Source organism: Ptychodera flava, chromosome 20 (genome assembly GCF_041260155.1).
Source record: "Ptychodera flava strain L36383 chromosome 20, AS_Pfla_20210202, whole genome shotgun sequence".
NCBI lineage: Eukaryota > Metazoa > Hemichordata > Enteropneusta > Ptychoderidae > Ptychodera > Ptychodera flava.
This window is the reverse complement of record NC_091947.1, coordinates 1,026,962-1,041,375: the sequence shown is the minus strand read 5'-3', so window position 1 is coordinate 1,041,375 and position 14,414 is coordinate 1,026,962. Positions and strand designations below refer to the sequence as shown.

Sequence of the window (14,414 nt, the reverse complement as noted above, 5' to 3'; positions counted from 1 at the left end):
TTTCATCTTCCCCTTAGAGGCCTAAACAATTCACTTAAAAAGCAGAGCTGGGTCTTTTCTTCTTAATTGAAATATTTGAATATGACATTTATTGTTTCTTTTCAAATCAATTTATCTCCACAGCGTTCACCTCACTTTTCACTGAACGTTGTTCCAATATAGGACAAGTTTTAACACCTAACAACACACCAGTTCGACAGCGGTTCTATGATACTACTCACTGGCCGCTTGCCCTGACCTGATCAATAATCCTGGCCCAAACTACAGCATGTCCGAGTGGTCAATGTCCCGATGCGGGGCGGTGGACTGTCCTAACTCTGCAAGACGGGTTGACGTTACTGAAGGAGTTCGAGAACAGTCGCCTCTAGATCCACATGACACTTTGTACCTTGGCCCACTACCTGACAGGTAGAAATGGCCGGGTTGTAAATCTCCAGAAGGTGACCCATCTGATACCGTAAAATCAAATGTAGGGAAGGATCTATATACAAACTGTTCGCCATTTGCTGGCGCTACGAGAAGTGACAAAAGTGAAGAGAGAACTGAGTGAATCCAGAGCCATGTCTAAATCTAATCAAATAGGGATATTATCAAACACTTCGACCATGGATACGATGATTATCTGGGGAAGCAATACAAAATCAAACGGTGCGCATCAAAAAACGTTAATCATACAAAACATTTATTGACAGATAATTAAATTCTCTGGCATAACATTAAGTGCACTTTTGTGGACTTGTATGACCTTGAAGGCGACAGAGTGGCAAAAATGTGTATTGTAAGATGTATAATTTTACACCATTTGCATTTTAAATGTTACAACAATTGTAAGGAGAAATTCGTATAAATCTCTTTTAATCGATAGTTACGGATATATAACATTAATAATACACTTAATTTAGTTGATAACATTTTTATTCAAAATTACATTAAAATTCTAGCTATTTTCTATAAATATTTCAACATTATTCACTCGTTTGTAAATGACATTGATCCATTGCTGGGGACGACAAAATGTTTGGGACAGCAAAGTTGATAAGTTCTTATCAGTGTTCTTTGCAATGTTCCCGTCTCCCCAAGAAACCGGTCATATATCACGCCTGGCGGGTTACGATGCGTCCAGCTGAGTCTCTCCACTCCCCTTGCTCTGTGGATGAAACCATTTTCAGAACAGTCAACAGTATATTATATTGCAACTTTGTTCAGTAGAAAAACAAGACACTCACAAGCATGCATTTTTCTCTTTCAAACAATAACAATGACGTTCATGTATGTTACTCCATTTATTTACATCCCGCATGGCCCTTAACATAGGCCTGCAGGTTATTCTCCAAAGTTGAATAGCGTTGCCCAGCTTCACATCATATGTCGACTGTTCTGGAAATGATTTCACCCACAAAGCAAGGGATGTAGAGGAACAAGCTAAATGCACCGTTAACCACCAGTCCACGTTTCTCGCTATTTTCTCAGGGAGAGAAGAACGTGACAAAGGCTATTGATAGCGACTTATGAAATTTGCTTTTTTTAATCACTTTGTCATCCGCTGTAATCCTTACCCAGATGTGTGTATGTGATCCCCAAAGCTTTTAAAAGGAGCACCATGTTTTAATGTCTCGCATTTTGCAACTTCATTGGTTTCGTCCGATATCGTTCTTTATAACAGTAAACATTTTACACTATCCGATTCGCTGAGAATTGCCTTGATAATGATGCGCCGTATAAGAAGAGGGTCGACAGCCTCCAATCTAACCACACAAATTCAGATGCAGATTGCGATGTTTCATATACATCACATAGGAGTTACAAATACAGCTTGATCCGCTTTACAAAAAAGGCGCTGTTGCTCAATCCTAAAATGATCACTTTCACCATTTTCTTGCATAACATTCAATATAATCATCTGTTTCGTCCTCAAAAATACACACAAGATTATTGCGTATTTAAAGTCGTTCCAAAGTTATCGGTTACATTCCCCTGAGCAATTGCCACTTAATTGAGATATTCTCAGAAGCTTCAAAGTCTCCATCGTTGACATTGATGATTCAGTTTGAAGAGCAAGCTAAATGTTTACACAATACAGTACATCCAGCGACGGTATACCATGAGATTTTGACCAGTTCACAACATATATGGACGAGCGAAAGCGAGAGCATATATTGAGTGAACTGGTCAAAATCGAGTGGTATACCATAGCTGGGTGTGATTTATTGCTATTATATCATAACAGTATACTGAGATTCTGGCGTGGAACGTCAGTTTTTTTTCTCTTGTCGAGAGCTCGTGTGCCAACCGTGCTTAATCGCAATTATAGCATCTCGTCTCAACCAATCAGATCGCTGTATTCGCGCCATCAATATTATGGTATCATGATATATATTTATGATATAATACTAATTGTATCATACCAGTATATCGATGGCGCAGATTCTGCGATTTGTTCGGTCGAGACGAGAAAGTAACTGTGCTATATATTTGCAATATATAGCAAGAGCGTTCAGCTAGAGAAAAATTCTCTTCTTGACATTTCACCGCAGGAATTTCAATTTACTTTATGATATAATAGCAATAACCACCTCAGCAACGGGCATACCACGACCTTTATGCATTCGCTATCGATCGCACATATATATGTCGTGAGCTGGTCAAAATCTCGTGGTATACCGTCGCTGGGTGTGGTTAATTGCCTAGGTAAATTCAAGCTTAGAAAGTCGGAATGACAAATTAAACTCATTCATGGATTCTTCCATTTACATCGACAAATATTACGAAAATTACAAAATTGTATTATTTCTCGACATGTGCTGTATTTAAAGAATGGCAGATGTAATGTAGGAAACATACAATTTTTAAACGCAGATGTGTGCACTTTTACGCCTTTTCTGTTGAATTCGTTACAATGACAACGATGATAATAGTCAGAAGTATCAAGCTACGATACGCACAAATCAAAATGTTCGCAAAATACTGCAACTACGAGATTTAATGAAATATGCAAGTAAAATATGACGTGTATAACGTCGATACCCGATTCTCAATGTAAATCATGTTTATATTCCTTCATAAAATATGACGTTAAATATATAAATATATATGTATGTATATTTCCATGTATTAACGGATGAAATACAATAAAATGTAAAATTTTTTGATTTTTTTCAGAAGCATGAAGACAGTCCGTTACTGTATTGTACACAGACGTAGAATGTCACCATCATCGACAAGTAAATATACATTTTCTGGTAAATTTTATGAAAACTTCGCTGTGATGAAATCCAAGGTATTAAGGAGCGGGATACCAGTCTTTCAGTTCACATTATGTGTTTCACAGAGCTTTGGTACAGCTATCTTCATATAGAGCACTACCAAAGCTGCCCTGCTGCACTAGTATTTTACGAAACTAGCCATACGTTCGCCTAGTCAAAGCGAGAGCGATTTGAAACAGACTGCCCTTTTCAAGGTAGGTCGGAAATAGTTTCCACCCCCTCCCGAACCCAACCGCTACATCATCTATCATCATCACCTATCCCCGCAGCTTAATATTTCGTACAACTTCGATTTTACAATCCAGATTCCAATCCTTTAAAGACCCTAGTTTTTGCGTGTCTACACCGCTAATAGACATGATAGACGGCATGCCATTTTATCGTTCTTTCTGTTGCCATTGGTTACCTGTCGAGACCTGCGGCATCGTGTGATCTTTCAAAAACAGATTCTAGTAAAAGGTAAATCGACACTAGAAAGGTAGACATGCGCAACAGAAAAGAAGTGTATGGCACAAAAGTAAGCAAGTTATGAAAAATGTACGTCCTGTAATTGATTTTTTTAATATTACAATCAAATAATTTTGACACAAGGTACTGTAACTGTCGGAACTGAGTATTGTTACTGATGTATTACTACCACTACTTGTCATCTTATTATGCGACAAGTCCAAATATGATATGAGTCAGAGACTGTTTTCAGTAAAAATAATACAAACCGGGATAGTCGCTTTGCGCAAAACGTTCGTTGAAAACGGAAACCGGATTTCTTGAGGTAGAATACACCCTGATGACAGATGTTCATATTGTCTACAGTTACTGTTAAAGGTATACTGTCACCTGTTCCAATTTTGCCACAGTTATCATGAAAAGAGAAAGTCTAACCAATCACAGATTTTAAGCGGATTTAGGCGGGTGGCCGCTTTCAAAAACAGCGACCTCACATGGGCATTTTGAACACAAAGCAACGCCCCTTTGACCATATATGGGTTTATTTAGATTACAGGTGACTGTATACCTTTGTCTCACTTTGTAACTTATTGAAAAATTAATTTTTTCCTCTTTTACTGTACTGAACATCGAAATTTTCTTATCTAATCTTAGGATTATAAAAGAGAAGGCGGTCATTTTAAATTACCGACTGATAAATTGAAGTTCACTTGCTGCTCTTAGTAACTATTTTTCATGTTCATCTGCCTTTTTATTATGAAAGAAAATGTGATGTTGCCTTGAGAAAAGTGTTGGCAAAAATTGAAAGCTTTGACGCTCAAGGGATCGATTATCGTAACATGTATTGTGTTGTCTTGAGGCGCTAAATTATCGACCTATGAATGTAATGCAGTTACTATTGATAGTAAAATATTGTCTGCTGTCTTCATTATTGCGAGAAAGAGAGAGGTCATTTTGTTGAGCAGCAAGACCCCTTGTAGGTATTAGCATCAGAGCATCTTATCCAGTGCGATTGGAAAACGGTTGGCCGAGGCAATTAAGTTGTAATTATGCGAAAGACAGGCACTGAAAATACCATGAAGAATGAAGTTACATAGAGTTTTCTCAACTTTTGATTCGCTTCAACGATGCACGTCTACATAAACATTTGACGAACATAAGATCTTCAATGTGAGTAGCACAATCAGTGTTATATCTACTTAGCTAAACACGATCGTCCGCTTGATACTTCGAAACCCTATAATTTGTTCTCTTTACCCTTTTAAGGCCACGTGGAGGCGGTTGTGGCGCTGGTGGCTTCTTCGATTTTTGGGACAGGATTCTTTCGAATACGTCTTGTTTTACTAATTCTGCCGAACCTCGCCAAGTTACTGTGGATGGTAGTGGCGGTCTAACAGGTGGCAATTGTTGGTGGAAATTTCGATGTGATGGGTTGAGAGAATGCCAAGCCGTCTCAGACGTTCGGCGAGATGGCGGAGGAGTACACTGGGCAGATACCTCTGGCGATGTGAGAGCCGAACGTATTGAAGAAACCGGGCTAGCAGCAAACCGTCCTAGTGACCTTGGCGGAGGTGAAGACGGAGGTAAACTTCGGTGAGGCGGCGGGAGATTGGTCTGAGTGGGGTACTGATGGTTTGACGACACCATACTATCAGGCGCTGGCGTTTTCTTGCTGGACGTCGACTGTGACGTCAGCGTTGGTTGCTCGGCATCCCCGGTGTTTGGCTGGACAGTTTGCAAGGTGTACGACATAGGTGCCCTCTCGGATTGCAGTAAATTATGAAAGACGAACTCGTCTGACATACTGCCATGTGGACTACTGCTCAGATCTGTCTCACTGACAAAATAATGCCCCGGTCTCGAGCTATCCATGGGATTTTCCTTCCAGCGTAGTTTTGAATCAAACCTGTTTAACACTTTCTCATCATCAAAGACTTCATACTCATCATCTGGTTCATTGGCAACTACGTAAGCCGAGGAGGGCGGTGCTGAACAGGAGGTTGTAGTGCGTTCCTGTTGACGCTCAAAGGGTGCTATTGATGTGGCTTTTGTAGATGGTATGCTAATAGAAATGCCGCTAGACTCTCCGAGTTTGAAGCCTAGGTCCTGGTCGAGCTTCACCGCAGATATCATATTTACATTTGGCTTGGCGCAATTTGCTTGAACTCCACTACTGCTCGACAACACCTTGTTCGTCTTAAGCTTTAGAATGGCTTTGAACTCGTTCCTGAACTTTTCGTTCATCCAACAGTAAACGACTGGATTTAAACACACACTGGTCATCGCCACCCAGTGACATATTATATAGACAAGAGAGTCGTGCTGGAAGGCAGGATGGTACCAGTACATCAAGAGGTAGACGTTTATGGGCAGCCAACAGATAGCGAATATAACCACAACTACCACGAGCATCTTGATCATACGTCGTTTGGTTCTGTCCTGCATGTTTTGTTGTTCAGCCGTGACAAAATCACTGACAGCCGTGCGGGACCACAACCTCCTAGCAATGCGAATATAGGCAGTAGTTATTACAACCATCGGAAGGAGATACTGGAAAATTATGGTGGTGAATTGGAAATTCCGGGCAAAGTCCCACGATGGTGGACTTGGAATGCACGCATACACACCCAAGCTGGCGAAAAACTCCAGGGACCTGAATATTGCCATTGGCATGGGTAGAAGTATAGCACCTATCCAGATGGACAGCAAGGCACATACGGCGGTACTCATGGTAATGCGGGGTCTCAGTGGATGTAAGAGAACCTGGTGTCGGTCAATGGCAATGGCGGTGAGAGTCAAAGTAGATACATAAATCGACACATTCATGGAGTAGTCCACTGTGTGACACATGACGTCACCGAACAACCAGCCGCGGGTAATGTTACGAACTAACAGAAATGGAGCATTGAAGATAGTCAGTATAATATCCGAGAAAGACTGGCTTGCCAAGAAAAAGTTTGTAACTGTTCGCATGTGTTTCCGCCTGACAACGATGTAGCAAACAAGACCATTACCGACTAGCGAGAAGAAAATGACCAGAGCATACATACAAATTAACGATATTTTCACCCGTGGATTAAATGGATGGTACGGTTGTAGGAAAGTTTTGTCTTCATTTTTGTCAAGGAGGCTCGTCAAAAGATCTTCAAGGCTGAGGTCGGACGAGTTGTCCGCGGTACTGAAGTTGCGAAAGGCATCTAAGATATTTGTGGTTGACCAATTGAAAGGTGCTTGAGTTTGTGCTGGATTGAGAAAGTTCTCCCAAAACGACATATTTACTTAAATGTTCCACCGAATATGCCCGATGTATATCAGATGAATAGTGGGTCTTGAAATTATCCAGTGTATTGATAAATTAAATCCTATTGCAAATGACAGTCTTTCCGCGCAGAAGGTGGGGCGTGCATCTGAAAGATAAAAGTGAAAAACGTATTAGTACTTCAGTCCGTACAACAAAACGCATAGTTCAAAGAAAATTACCCTTTAAAAACCATACCAATTATACATCATAATTTCCATGGAAAGATAAAATCTCATTACAGTTTTATATCGGAATGATGTTAAGTACTGGAAAGCTAGGTGGACTAGACTGTCCCTATCGCTGACCATATGTGATCTGCACTTGGCTTTATGATGGTATAGATAGAAACCGAGGTATACTGATAAAATATGTCACAACGAGCTAGCTGTACGAATACCCGCGGCACTCAAGAGATTCACACATTTTGCTCAATATAAACTATGAATTATACGCACGCGCGTGACCTTTCGACATTCCAGATTGTAAGAACCATACACTTTGATTTTTCCAATCGACTGCACAGTCGCAGAAAGACAGAATTAGTATACCATAATTGGTACCATATTCTGTTTGCATGAATGTCTCACCATCACGCTGAACTTGTTTCGTTTCGCCTCCGTTGAACGCCGAGTTAAAGTGACAGTTGCGGAACAGTCAAGGATATTAATGGGTTGGATGTAAATGTCGGTATGAACGCTGAAAATGAACATTATTCTGTAATAGGACATTAGTCGACGGTGAATGAGAATAGAGATTTAGGCAGCAAAGTACCTAAGATCTGTAAGATCGCACAACCGTAAAAAATGACAAAAGATATATAGTAAGCTTATACCCAGGTACGCACTGTCAAAGGTGACCTAATTTCATATTTGAAAATTGAGCGTCACACATTATTCTGAAGTGTAAATTCTCTTGAATATCGAAAAAACTCGAACAGTTTTTCGGATACGGTCTTTGAATTGGTGAAGGAGTTTTCAGTCAGTAAAGTAAGCAAGAATTTGTAAAACCATAACACCGTCAAGCTCATTTACGAACTCTGTTTGTGCGAACTGTCTGCACAGCTTCACCGAACTGTTGGGCAACTGATAAAAGATAGCAGAGGTATAAGCTCCAGCACTGGGTGGAATGGGTGGAACCACAGGCGACCCATTAAGTATTACTGAGTTTTTCACAGTTTTCTCTATCATTTTCTGTTCTTGCTTCATGCTCTGAATGATCGGAATAAATAAAATAAATGGTTTACATTAAACCTAACCTAGCCTCTGTGACTCTTTATTTATTTTACACTCCATTACAAGGACGTATATCTCTCATACACACATGCTGTAATTAATTAGTCAACACAACTAATTATGCTAATCCGTGGACTTATCAGAGGTTGGTCAACATCGGAAAGATAGTGATGTTAATGAAAAAGGTTTAGTAACCATTCCTATCTTTCGCGATGTTGACTAACCCGTAAAATCCCTGATAAGTCCACGGATTAACATAATTATTTGTGTTGACTAATTAATTACAGCATATGTGTATGAGAGATATACGTCCTTGTAATGGAGTGTAAAATAAATAAAGAGTCACAGAGGCTAGGTTAGGTATATAACCATTTTTTTTTTATTTACTCCGATCATTCAGAGCATGAAGAAAGAAGAGAAAATGATAGAGAAAAACTGTGAAAAACTCAGTAATACTTAATGGGTCGCCTGTGAGCACACCGCTGTTCAGAAACTGCTAAATTTGCTATGAAAATCAAGCCCACACTGTTGCATCCTACTGAGTGTGTAACTGCCTTGCTGTTACATACAATTTCAAGAAAAACGTTGATATCGGTTACCTCATGAGAAGTACTAATAGTGGCAGTAGCAAATTTATCACTAGCTACATGAGAACTAGCTCTGGCCCAATTATAGTACAGTATTTGTTTTGCTCAGCTCGTTTTAGTTAATATTTGTTTTAATTTACAATAAGATTTGTGTAAAATTGTACAGACCTCTTAGAGAGAGGCCACGTCGACATACACGGTTGCGTATGTCACTTGCCCACAATGCATTGCAATCCTAGCTCGTCCATGATTCGTTAGGGCTCATTTCTTCAATGCACAGTTTTGATGCATTCGAAGGTGACTTCAGTGACTGTGAATCATAACAAAAAGAATGTAAAATCCGAAACTAAATCTGCTCGTTAAATTTATATACTTGTTTTTTTTTGTCTAGAGTTCAAAATGTTGCTCCGCGAAGCCCTCTGTAGACGCATTACCATTGGAAACGATACTGCAAGGAATTAATTCGTAACGCAATATCCTATTGCATTGTGCAGTTTGATGTCCTGATATTTGTGCATGCAGTGGAGGCGTGATCAGGAGAGACAAGTGAGTGAACGTTTGTCTGATAAGGCTGGAGAATTTTGACAGAACAAGTTCACTGGTGTGAAATATATTTCTGAGGAGACACATTCTCCTCTATTGGGATGGACTACAAGCACTTCGTAATGGAACCTAAATGCGATTATTTTGCACAGATAATCCTTCGTCTAAGAAAAGCTGAAAGAGATTTGTTCATGATTTATCTGCTTCCATACAAAAAGAAATCCAAAAGAGATGGACGGGTTTGCCTTGTTAAAGTTATATTACTCTGTCGGTCAAAATGTTTCACCAATGATTGTATGCGTACGAGTTAATATATTTCACAAGCTAAGCGATGACCTGTCAGTTTTGTGAACGGTCAAGCAAACAATCACATGAACCTTTTAAGCTGAAATATCTCACACAATGACTGTAAGGTTTTCTTCAAAAGGAAGACATTACACGTTTCTCGTGTAAACGATATCTAATCAAAAAGGCTATACAACATCTGTAAACGCGATATCCCGTTGCATAGCGATGAAATTGCCAGTCGCTACAAGGAAAGGCCAGTCGCTACAAGGAAAGGTCAGTAAGAGTGCACCGAATAAAAGCAAAGCAAAATGTCGCATTTCCTTCTGAAGAAGCCTTACTTTAATATCTTCAGGATATTTGAACGAGGATGATATTTCAATTGACAATATACAGACTGCAAACGAAAATTTGCACGTTGTACCATATAATACACAACAACAACACTGCATGATAAGGTTATAGCGATTTTAGGAAGCTCTAAGCACACTTACATGCAACCAACGATTAGCAAAGTCATATAGGTACGCTGATTATTTATCGATTTTTCTTTAAAATGGAAATTTATAAATACTGTAACATAGAAAACATCATCAGAAAGGCCACTGATTTCGCTCCATTAGTTTGGTTACTGTGAAGAAAAATGCACGTAGAAGCCAGCTTTAACAGAAATACAACCGATCGACGGAACTCGTCGTTTTCTGAACCATATACGGTTAATATAAACATTCCCCCATCATTTCAATTCAACGAGAATGTTTATGTAAAACATTTCACGCACTTTCCGGGCATTAGGCTTCACCATCAGATATGTGTATGCTACGTTCTCGACGCTTCAGAACAGGGGCAGCAAAAATACGCTAAACTAGAAATTAATGGTGTATATTTTGTGATTTAGAAGTATCGACAGTTTCATTTTCGATTTCTTAAGTGCATTTTGCCTCCATTGAAATCGTGTGCCCTGAAATACTGTAACGTTATATATAAATAATTACGGTAAGTAGATCATTTAAAATTTTGAAAACTTGTAGTATTGTTACCTAAGCTAACTCCCATCATGGCAATTAGTAAGGCATCATATTGACCACGGTGCTCTCTCTACAAAATTCTCGTTTGAATTGGTTCGAAATTGAATTAGTCGACAGTCCAGTATTTCTTAGAAATTCAGCATCGAGCAATTTTAACCATTCGAAGAGAAATATAACATTAATGCAGTGTGCTATTAACCGATATATATTTTGCTTCACTAGAGTGTGCCGATGGGTAAATTTTGGTATAAATCAACGATGCCAGTTTGTATCCGTACCCAGTGAAGCTTTAATCCCTGCAAAGATGCAGTTATAAAGATTCGCTAAACAAAAGGAAAAAAACCGCTTTACTTTTCGGCATAACGTTTCTTTTTTTTAAACATGAACCAGAACGAGGAAGTGTTAGGAAAATATTACATATTCTTACACCATATAAATGTAAGTTAAGAAATTTTCTCAAAAGCCAGAACTTCAGCAAAAGAGACAAAAGAGGAAATGGAAGGGGAAATATAAGGCATACATGGAAGAGTTGCTTTCCGTATTAATGGCACTATTAGAACACGGAGAAATTACAGGGAGAACTCCCTTGTCGCAAGTAGTAATCTTTAAGGTAGTACGCACCAAGAGTGAAAGACTTAAATTTTTGCTCAATCTTTCCTCAATGAACGCTCTATCATTTTCTTACCAAATCAGAAATAAATAAATTGGGGTCACCATGCAAAGTTTGACACTAGAGAAAGCAATTATTTGACATTTACTGATACTTGAAATTCAAAATGACCGCCATCCCTGTTTTAACTCTATGGAGAAAACACAATTTGCGATTTTCGAAAAACTAAGACGGTGAAAATTTTTCTTAGTCCTATAGCTTTAAAGTATGCCCTACAGGTGGTAGAATTGAAAAAAAAAATGGTAACACTTTGGATGCCTGACTATTTGTCGCCAACGCGAATTCTACCTTAAAATAAAGGAAATTAAAACAAACTTTTGTACTGCAGTGTGACCTCTTAACTTCCGCTGTTGAAAAAAGAGCTAAGTGGAACATGGAGCCACCAATCTCGCCAGTACCTCCATGGGCGAACGATAAAATAAAATGAAAGTAATTTCCCAAATGGTTGATTGTTAGCTATAATCAGTGTGGAGCCATCAAGCCTAGAAATAAGAATTTCTCTCCTATTTAAAATTTTAAGCCTTTCGCAAATTCAAATAACTGGCCCAGTTGCAGAATTTAAACAGCCTGTACAGTAGCCGTAACTTTTGATTATTTCACACCTTTTAAATTGGTATTTCGATTTCACGTCTTTTAGCTCGTTAACACAGTATCTACACATATAGAATACACATTTGAATTCTAATCCGGACCAGAATTCACTTGTCAACAATGACAATGCAGTCTACATCATTCTGTACAGGCTAAGACGACGAGCTAAATACTGTGTACAGTATCTCAACATGCTTTCGGGAGTAGAGTAGGAAACTGTAGTCTACAATAACAATTGTGAACAAGTCATCACCAGTTACAGTTACTGTCCCTTTTAGTGACGAGCGGTTTTACCAAAGACGTCGGGAGAATGATATCAGCTGAGTAGTTCACCTTGAAAGTTCAAGGTCAAGATCATTTTGAATGAGAACCAGGTAGTCTAAAATGGAATTTTCAGTTGGCTTTCTTTTTCTGCAAGAACAGCACTCGGAATCGCTGTGAAGAACCTCAATTCAATGCCTAAGGATAAGGCATTACGTGCCTCGCAAAACCATTACCCTTTAAAATCAAGAATGAAAATAAAGGAGCTTACGAGTAAAATATGTATAGACAAACAAACCAACAAACAGTAACTGCCAGTTGAAATTCAAAATGGCCGCCATCCCTGTCATTACTCTATTGGGACAATTATTTTTTTCGAGATCAACAAAAATAAGCCGATGAAAACTTTATTGATTCCACAAGCTTCAAAATGAGCCTCACAAGTAGCCAATCAAAAAATGTAATGTTACAGTTTTAGAGTCCGAATTTCTGTCCCTGAGATGCGTCTGACCTTGATGTTCGTTGAATTTAGCACACCCCGAATTAAAGCTTGGTCGGCTAAAAGTCACGCAAGTTTAAAGTATATTTCTTCCAGCGCTAATTGACATGTCTTTGCGGAATTGGGTGTGTTTATTAACATGCAAATATCTGATGATTAATAATGCTCTTACATATCTACGATGGCACAAGCAAAGTATGCACTTATGAAATAAAAGAACTCGGGATTAAAAAGCGGCCTTATGGCCAAATCTTCCAATATATAACACATGGAAGTTGAAGTTAGCATTAATATTTTCAGTGACTTTATAAGCGGTTGCTTGAAGACTTCAGTAGAGTAGAATTCTAGCCGGTGGTAGGGGCAAACACTAAGCTCCATAGAATCAGAGCCGAGCAGACAGTGGAATGGTTTGACGTTGACGGGTAGCGTGTATACTAAAGGTAGGTTTTACGGTTTGAAATCACCTAGGGCAGCGGCTTACACAGAATACAGCATATTTCATTTCCAGAGACAGAAAAGATCATTTAGGGACCTCGAAATGAAATATTTGACGTTGTTCCAGGTTATCTCTGGGCAAGTGCTCAAATTCTCAGACATCTTGACGTGGGCCTCTGTTGCCAGCCGGTCTTTTTTTAAACCATCATTTCGAGCACACAACTGTCTTTAAGTGTGAAGAAAATACAAACTTTTTACATCATGTAATATTCAAGGCCAAGGCGATCACAACTTTGGTCAAAGTGAAAACATTCGAGGCAGAGCCCGATTTTGCATTAACCCTGTTCTGCTGCACTGGTATACAGATACTCAACTTAATTCTCTCCAATTTAGTTCAATACTATTTAAAAGACTTCGCTCCAGGGGTGTCTGTTATATATAGCTAGTTGGTGTGCTAGCTTGCTAGCTAATAACTTATATAGTTACTTAATTACTTTGTTGGTTGATGCACATCTCATTGAGGAATCAGTTTCTTTCGCCAACATCCGGGAATTGTTGAGTTGAGTCTTCAGTTGAAGTTTCTGTGACATTTAAAATGAATCATGCCCAAATTCGTCATTAAAGTACCCTATGTGCCTTCTACGTTAGCCTACAGAGACTAGGGAAAAGCAAATGTTTAATTTAACGAACTGTCCCGCCGAAGTTTAAACACTGGTGATAGTTCCATGGGTTATTCATGGTAAGGTACTTTTAATACAAGCCGTCCATTTTTTATGTTATTCAACAATTTCAGCCTCTAGTCATGCTCTTCCAAGTTATTTTTCGGGGAATGTTCGCTGTTGTTGTAGTATTACTGAAGATGTCTTAAGTCTATCTTTGAACTGGTGTCTTGATTGCATTTTTAGAATAGGTTTGGCGGCTTTTACCTCAACAGCCTACAGTACAGGGAACTCTTGATCAGTGCGTTGGCTTCAAAATTTCGTAAACCCATTCTCGCTAAAGAGCATAGGGCAGCCAGCTGCAGAACCAAATCCCATGTGCCATTTACGAACTGCAGATCTAAGAGATATTATCTAATTTTCCTAGCCTACTGTGAGGAAGTTCGGCAAGTCTCTGAAGATGTTGAATAGAGTGCCAGAGAGAATATCTGACAATCAGACAGAATCATTCATTAGATCGCAATGTACAGCCGTGAAAAGGTATGAGGCAAGATTAATATCAAAAAAATTCAAATTTAGCGCTTGCAGAATGTAGTTTTCAAACAATTGCTGA

General features: G+C 39.0%; 1 protein-coding gene across 1 annotated transcript; it reads right to left on the bottom strand.

The window, feature by feature from the left end:
- Nucleotides 1–4,235: 4,235 nt before the first annotated feature.
- LOC139119600 (neuropeptide FF receptor 2-like) lies at nucleotides 4,236–7,040 on the bottom strand. Its single transcript, XM_070683444.1, has one exon. It carries the CDS (start codon nucleotides 6,981–6,983, stop codon nucleotides 4,914–4,916), a length of 2,070 nt encoding a protein of 689 aa, XP_070539545.1. The 5' UTR covers nucleotides 6,984–7,040; the 3' UTR covers nucleotides 4,236–4,913.
- Nucleotides 7,041–14,414: the final 7,374 nt, after the last annotated feature.

Bases quoted from the DNA above. Each gene is read 5' to 3' on its own strand.
- LOC139119600 (XM_070683444.1), bottom strand. From the start codon at position 6,983: ATGTCGTTTTGGGAGAACTTTCTCAATCCAGCACAAACTCAAGCACCT.